The sequence below is a fragment of the Belonocnema kinseyi genome, chromosome 8 (genome assembly GCF_010883055.1).
Source record: "Belonocnema kinseyi isolate 2016_QV_RU_SX_M_011 chromosome 8, B_treatae_v1, whole genome shotgun sequence".
Classification (NCBI taxonomy): Eukaryota; Metazoa; Arthropoda; class Insecta; order Hymenoptera; family Cynipidae; genus Belonocnema; species Belonocnema kinseyi.
The window spans coordinates 109,034,332-109,042,954 of NC_046664.1; the positions used below are offsets into that span (position 1 = coordinate 109,034,332).

Consider the following 8,623-nt stretch of genomic DNA (forward strand, 5'->3'; position numbering starts at 1 on the left):
ATGTATTATTCATGACTAATAACTAGTATTTATTCATATATAATTATCAATAAACTAAAAAGTAAGAAATAATTTTTTCATCAAAAGGAAAATGATTTAGGGGTAGCGTTTAAACGTGTTTAAACTTCGATGATAGAATTTTGAAAAAATAAGTGTAATTATAAACTTAAATTTTTTGCAGACACTTTCACTGTTTGTCGACGAAGTATCTTTGTCCAGGAGTTCCAGCGGTGATGTCGACTCTCCTAGCAAATATTAATGCCTACTATGCTCATACGACAGCAAGTTCTGCCGTCTCAGCCAGTGATAGATTCGCCGCCAGTAACTTCGGGGTGAGTGGGGCACTGGCTCGGAGTTTAGATAGCGTTGGTCTGCTTCAAGCGAGAGACTAGAGAAGCTCAGAAATCTACTTGCAATTTCCTGAAAACCAGTACCATCTGTTATTCGAATCCCAGATGTTTCAGGCTCGTTGCGCAATATCTCTCACCCTCTCATGACTCTCAAAGTACAGTTCAGCCCTATCAATTCCATCTTGATCGTTACACGTTACATTTATGCTGAGACCCAAATAGGCTCCATCCGATAGAATGTCACGTAAATGCTGTCACGTTTAGAACGCAAAGCATTTTCTCAATTATTTTTGTCGAACAAACTCTCTATGAAACTCGAGAATTCCGCTTCAAAAACTTTACAGAATTTTTATTCTTTTTTTTATGTTTCTTATAAAGCTACCTTGATTGAATCCTTTCAATTCTAATGTTGCCCCAAGAATGCTACAAAATATGAAATAAATTTTCTCTTTCTTACTTATTAATCCTTTAGAGAAAATCAGGTGGGAGGTGAAACCAGGGCCCTGCACGTTTTTAAAATAACGCACTGAGTATTGTGGAGGGGAAAATCTCAGAAATACTCTTTGGAAGTACACTGAAACCACGTTTAAGTTTACTCCTCCGAAACGAAAACATCTCACTTAATTTCCCTTCCCAGCAAAAACTGTGTGATTATTCAGATGCTGCCAAAATTCTAGCGAGTATCCCAGCGGATTATATGGAGATAATGCGCGACAAGAGAATTCCACACACACTCCTGGCAGGATCTTTGCGAGTAATCTTGCCAACATTAAAATACTAGTCCAGACACATATTTCCCACCACAGGAACTGTTAGGGATATCTTGTCGGAATTAAAATGCAATCCCTCCCGCACACTTTGCGCTATGATAAATATCACGTAAATATTCATTGGGACATTTATTAATTAACATAATATGTGTCATTCTATTAGAAAATGTACCACGTAGGTGAGTCGCAGTTTAGCCGATATTTGCGGTTTTGTGAACACGATCTAAATTATCGTTTTTCGGGGGTTTAGGGAGCTTCCATAAAGGATGTCAGAGTTTTAAGGGAATGGGGAGGGGTAGCCGAATTGTGACAGTCTGTGACAATTTCACAGATCTCCATCGTCAAAATGTGTCGGGGGGGGGGGGGGGGGGGGGGGGGGGGGGGTCGAAAATACGCCGAAAAACTTGACATCCTTTATGGAAGGTCCCTTTTGGGAAATCGCACCTTTATATATGCTCTATCTGCTTGCATTATACTTTGTCCCGAAAGTGACCGATAGTGGGGACTTTTTATGTTTTAACTAAAAATTCAACATTTGTCCATATGACATTCACCAAATTTAGATGCTTTTTCTGGAAAATGTGGACAAAAGTGCAGCAAAAGGGTAGCTTTTCTTATAGAAACACATATTATGTTTGTAATAGTAATTTCAATTTTTAATTAGAAGAACATTTAAAACATCGAAATTTTATGGCTATCTTAATTTTTTAATTAAAAACTTAAAAGTGTAATTTTATCTTCAAATAATTAAACGAAAAATCCTTGGAACAATTTTTCATATAGAGTAGGGGAGAGTCGGATAGTACTGGACATTTAACCTTTTTTTGGTAATAACTTAGCTGATAGTGATCAAAATATTGATATAGAAAGTTAGTTATAATATCAGGGCTTCTAGGAACAATTTTCAATTAAATGCATAAGAAACAAACTTGCTGTAAAAAAACAAAAGGCAATTGAAATGAGGCCTAAAATAGGTTAAGAAAAAATACTGTCAGGTAGCCCCGCACACTAAGATTTTCGTAATATTTGTCCATTTTATCATACTTAATTAACGAAAAATGTATTTCTAAAATTAAAACTGCAAAACAAATACTTACTTAAAGGAGGAAAATGAGTACATACGCAGGTTATTACAAACTTAATTCAGTTAAATTATTAGTGTCTATTTATCATTTGAGAATTTTTGACAGAAAACAAATTAAATCCAGCATGAAAGTATCTGTTCGGAGGTACCTTCTTCGAAATGTCCGGGGTTATCCACGTTTGACATTTTTCAGTAAAACTGCTATAAATAAGAAAATGCTGGAAATAATTAAACAATAATTGCTGGCCACATTGTTTAAAAGTAAATTTATGTATCGAAATATTTAGAACTTATTATTGTTTAAGTTAACGAGAGAGATTTGTCCATATTTTAAAAATTACACTTCAAGGTACTTTTAACATATAAGTGCAATTCTATATACATTTGAAATAAATTTTCAAAAGTTAGAATTAAGCGATAGACACCTATGAGAAAAACATTAAATGAAATGAAAAATTAATTCTTGAAAATATGAATTTCGTGATTATATAATTTTATATACAGCAACGTTGGATTAAAATTTTAATTTAAATTTTAGAAATTATTTTAATCTACAAGACTAATTAGTAAATAAAAATCTTTAAGATAAAATGTTTAAACATGTTTTTAACATTGTTCATTATTGAAAATAATTAAAATTATTTTAATAAAATTTAATTCATTATACGCAAACATTTTTTTTTATAAGACAAGATCACAATTCATTAAATCAATCATCTTAAAAAATTGTATGCAGAATTAGAATCTGTGGCATAAATAATTTCGAAAAATAAGTTAATGACCAAACTTAACTTCATTATTTGGCTCTTAGAAGGTCAGTGCAAGTCTTGGATGTGAGTCTTAGACCGTCCGTTTGTGTTGACTGGGTTGTAACGCAATTTCAATTCTCTCTTTATGGAACATTTAACAGATTGACCCGTCACCAAAATTATTATGTGAATAATGTTTTTGATAGATTTTTTCGCGCGGAATTCAAATCCTTTTTTTAAATTAAACTACCATATCATTGTAGAGTTATTTCACCACAAAAAATTCGGGTCATGAGTAATGAGTATAAAGCCAACAGATTCAGTATAGGTCCCTTTTGTGGTGTAAGCCCGCACTGTCAGAAAAGCGGAGTTAGCGCAACTCCAGTATACCATTTAAAAAGTTCCACAATGAAGAGTTCATGAGTGTTCACCATACGAAGTAAAAAATGCTCAGTATCGATTGAATAATTACGTTTCTACTCCCTGTAGATAAAAATAATCTCCGATGCCGGATCTTATAAAAACCCAAGCCATTTACTTCGAAAAGTCTTAACAAAGCACATAGTTAACCCTCACAGGATAGACTTATAGAAATATCCCTGATAGGATAGACTTGGTCTCGCAGACCCAATCGATTTTCAATCGCTGATATCTCGGAGCCTAATAAGCGTACCCACAAGTTTTTTTTTTAAATTTTCATTCGCCAGGATCTCAAGAATCCGAATCTGCAAATTAAAGTTTCCTAAGTTGGTTAGTTTTTGAGACGCACATCTTCACAGGAAAAAGATATAAAGCAGTAAAAATTTGCATAGAGCTTCTTGTAATGTCTCTAAAACCAACGATATCATTTGTAATCGAAATCTATTAAAATCCGCACCTGTAGAAGTAACGAAAAGATCTTAAATAAAATCGCATCTAGCTTTGTTCCTATACATCCTACCAGGTTGGGATAAAGTTCAAATAATTTCAAATAGCTAGATGCAATTTTATTTAAGATCGTTTCGTTACCTCTACAGGTGCGAATTTCAATAGATTTCGATTACAAATGATATAACTATTTTTAGAGAGATTACAAGAAGCCCTATGCAAATTTTGACTCTTTTATATCTATTTTCTGTAAATCTGTGTCAAGTTAAAAAGACTGTTTAAACATTGATGCCCAATTATATCAAAATAATTCATTTTTCATCGACTTTATACGAAAATATATTTATTATAGGGTAAAGAACGCTTCTATGTTAAAAGTTTCGTAATAAAGCAAATCACTTTCGAGAAACAGGACTATTAATTAAAAGGCATTTTTCGTTCGTAAATTAAAACCCTTCTATTTTTTAAATTATTTAATTAAGAGAGATAGCGTCCATTATGAACATTGTTCTTTTTAACTCATATTTTCGATTTCAACAAAACTTTTTTTCAATAAAACAATATTACTCAGCACAGAAAGGATACTAATTTTTGTCCATTATTTTATAATAACTATTAACGCTTTTACCTATTAACACTTTTATTGCCCTTCTTTCCCTCTACAAAAATTCAGAAGAAAACTTTTTTTAAATATTAAACGGTAATTCAATAATTAATTGATAATGAAAATTTAATTAATCGCTTATATCTCGAGAACGCCATAAATACCAGAGAGGTATCACGCAGATTCGGAATCAGGAAATCAGTCTGAACAAGAATCATTAAAAGCATTGCATACCAAACGCGAATCCGACGGAAGTGATAACATTATAAACTGTAACCCCGTTTAAGTTTACGCCCGGATAAGTTCACGCTCGTTTAAGTTCACGTGTTGTTTTTCGTTTTGGTTGACTTTCACCTCCCCAACAAGTTCTCAGTGCTCCGCTCATTCAAGCTTCCCATATATATGTCAACCAATCGCATCTTCATATGGAGGGGCTCCTCTCGTGGTGAGAACAATGGTGGGAGCTCTTCCCGGGTGAAATTAAGTGAGATGTTTTCGTTTCGGAGGAGTAAACTTAAACGTGGTTTCAGTGTACCTCCAAAGAGTATTTCTGAGATTTTCCCCTCCACAATACTCAGTGCGTTATTTTAAAAACGTGCAGGGCGCTGGTTTCACCTCCCACTTGATTGCTCAGTCATCGACGCTTGGAGCAACAGTGTGTGGGGTGGGAGAGAATTAACCTATATCGCGAAGTTCTCTGAAGTTCTGTGAAAAACTATGTCGAGGTTCTAGTGTGTAGGCATATATCCGTAAAAGGATCGAAACTGTTATTTTTTATAAGTATCTAGTGAACTGTTGGAGATGGGAAAAAATGGAGAACATTTTTAGATTCACTTTCAAAAGAACGCAATTATTGCATCTAAACAAAATTATTTATACATAAAAAAATTACCATGAAAATAAACAATATAAACATTCTGTAAAATTTGAAGCGGATCATTGATGTCCCTTGGAGGTCTTAGAAGCCTTTTGTTGTATATGTCTTGAGTTTGACTTCAAGGCGAAAAATTAAGTCCCACTGGTAGCCGGGGGCGAGACTTACAAAAACGACTTGGCTATGTTGAATGAAGACTTAACTAAGACGAATTGTTTTTACTCTGATACGCCCGCAAAAGTTGCCCGCACATATATCAGATCCAAATATCCATTTCATATTACACCATGAAACTATGAACTGTCGCAAATGGTTGTTTTTTGCGGCTCTTTAAATTCTTCCGAATGTAAGGCCATTAATTGAGTTTTTATACGCAAGCTGAAATTTGTTCAAATAAAATAAATCTGAATATCTTTAACAATTATTTTCAATGTAAAACTTTCTTTTTCGAATTTTTATCGTCGAATAACCAAAAAAACTCTGAGATTCCCTTCTTAATACGTTAAGCATTTAAATTCTTACGTCGTATACCGTAAAATATCCAAATTAATTGTATGAATTAGTGTCTATGATGTGACGCTAGTGTTTATTTGCTTTTATTATTCACAAGAAAGGATCTTTTTTGTACTGATTTTGGAAGTCATTATTGAGATTTTATAATATTATTATAAAAAACGTCTATACCTGAACTGAACCCGAGTGAAGGAAGTAATTCTGATTAATTACGTCATACCATATTTTGCCTATCAATTTGATTTGAAAATTTACCCCAGTTATGGGAACTATAATATCACCCTCTACAAAGTTTCATACCTCTATTTCTGATAAAAGGGAAGCAGGTCTTTCATTTCTCAGCATGATCTACTTTATTCCTTATCTTCGTTCATCTGCTTTCACTGTATTGAAATGATTTAGCATAAATAAAAAATACGTGCTGGATTAACTTTGAGTATATACCTCGTAAAGTTTGCACTGAGATAACACACGTCGCGACTCTTCATCCACTTTCACCAATCTAACATATATTTCTAGTACGTGGACGAGTAATATATACCAATATAGTCAGTAACGTCTGCTTAAAAAAATGCTACGAACGTGGACAGAAATATTCAGCTGATGGGGGTTTTGAATTACTTGTATTCAAGAAAAATTTGTGCGTTTTAGATGCATTCAAGATTCAAATTCCACTTGTTGATGTTTCTGTAGTATTTTACAATCATAGTTTGACATTTCAATTTCAGGTTTCAGAATCATAGTTAATATAAAATTTAATGAAAATTTGTTAAATAACCAATGATTGCCTGGATGGGGGGGGGCATTGTTTTTAAACCACCCCAACTTTAAAAGTCATGTTCTTCGATTTTTTTTAAATCTGGAAATATGGTTACCTACTCAACAGTACTTAATCGACAAATTTATAGACCATGATTTCCACTCCTCTCCGAGCGATGGAGGTTGATATTTTCAAAAAAGGTGCTCAGTAAAAAAAATGGTCCTGTGAATAATTTCCGACATATACTGCCCGATGTGAAGGCACTCCTAATGCTCGTGATCAGACGCAATCCTTTAGTATTCCACAGACTAGTTTGCAAGTCTATCATTCTTTCAACGAGTAGAAGTATATTCAGAATGACATGCAATCAGCTAATAAACAATTTAAGAATGTTTTGCCGGAGGGTCATAGCAGGTTTAAATTATTGTTTATTTGTTATGAACAAGTAAAAAGAGCAAACTAATCTTTACAGATGTGATGTGGATTTTTCTGAGGATGAATGATTTCTTACCGTTTGTAACGTAAAAAACGGGGTTTTTTCAAATGAATTAACTGCAGAAAAATGGTTAATGAACGCCTGTCGTAAGCTCGCGATCTGTAAACTCAGAGTTTCCAGAGTCTGCCAAGTGGAGATAGCAATGCGATTTCAGACTCCTTAAATCCCATCGCCTCTCACTATTTGAAATGCTTAATTTTTATGAATGCTCTTGCCTTAACTTCACAGCGCTTTCTAATTTGTTCGTAATTTCTTCTCACTGACTTTTATCTTATTCGCCTTTTCTATGATACTCTATCTATTTATACGTGTTGTTTCAGTGGAAGTGTCATTTTTCTTAATAATTTCCTTTTCTTTTCAAGTACTCTTTCTATTCGATGTACGTTTATGTTTAGAAAAAATGCGTCCGTGCTGAAAGGTCATCATCACAACTGAAAAGTACAACGGTTTTCTGTATATTTATGTGGCCCTTCATATAAATCACGATCATTATAATTTTACGATAAAAAAGAAATTTTAAGCCCACAAACTACAAATAACGCTGAAATTTTGAAGAGGGGGTGGGGTAACTCTCTTTTTATTATAAATTCAAAGATTTAAGACTAAAATAAACACACACAAAAAAATATATATATATATATATATATACGAGGTGTGTTCAAAAAGTAAGCTGACTTCAATTTTCGCGTGCTACGTACATTCAAGTTTTAAATTTTTTGTTTTCTTGTATTGGTACACTCGTTACGATCATATGTTCACAGTTTTGAGTATATAGCTCGTCTTGTTCTTCTGGCAGAGGCGTAAAAGGTTAGAAGCGTTTGGTGTGCTCGGCGATTTTCTTCTTTCGAAAAAAATGGAGCAAAGAGTTTGCATTAAATTTTGTGCGAAAAATGGAATCCAGTGCTCTAAAACTCTTGAAATGTTGACAGTTGCATACGGTGAGTCTACTCTGAGTAAGAAAAATGTGTACAAGTGGTACAAGCTGTTCCAAGAAGGCCGAGAGGATCTCGAAGACGAACCTCGCCGTGGACGTCCCAGCACGTCAACAACAGATGAAAACGTTCGGGCAGTGGAAGAAATGGTGTTGGAAAATCGCCGAATTACCATCAGAGAAGTTGCTGAAGAGTTGGCATATCGGTTGGCTCATGCCATGCTATCTTTTCGGACGTTTTGGGCATGAGACGTGTGTCAACGAAATTTGTTCCAAAACTGCTTAATTTTGATCAAAAGAACCATCGCATGAACATCGCTCAGGAGATGTTGAATGAAGTCAATAATGCACCACAGTCATACCTCAGCCTCCATATTCACCGGATTTGGCCCCCAGTGACTTTTTTCTTTTTCTCAAACTGGAGAGACCCATGAAAGGACATAGATTTTCAACGATTGAGGAGATAAAAACTGCATCGCTGAAAGAACTTAAGCCTATACCACAAAATCATTATCAGAAGTTCTTCGATGATTGGAAAAAGCGTTGGCACAAGTGTATTATATCTGAGGGGGATTACTTTTAAGGGGACAACATAAATATTGAGGAATAAATGAATATTTTTTGA

The 8,623-nt window shown here is 34.1% G+C and overlaps 1 protein-coding gene across 5 annotated transcripts in view; it reads left to right on the plus strand.

Annotated features, from left to right (window-relative positions):
• The window catches only part of LOC117177790, a 177,961-nt gene that overhangs the window by 141,776 nt on the left and 27,562 nt on the right, over positions 1–8,623 (plus strand). For all 5 annotated transcript variants that reach the window (XM_033368714.1, XM_033368717.1, XM_033368715.1 and 2 more), the window contains one exon: positions 182–332. In XM_033368714.1, the coding sequence (XP_033224605.1) occupies positions 182–332 (151 nt within the window). The remainder of the gene's footprint in view (positions 1–181; positions 333–8,623) is intronic.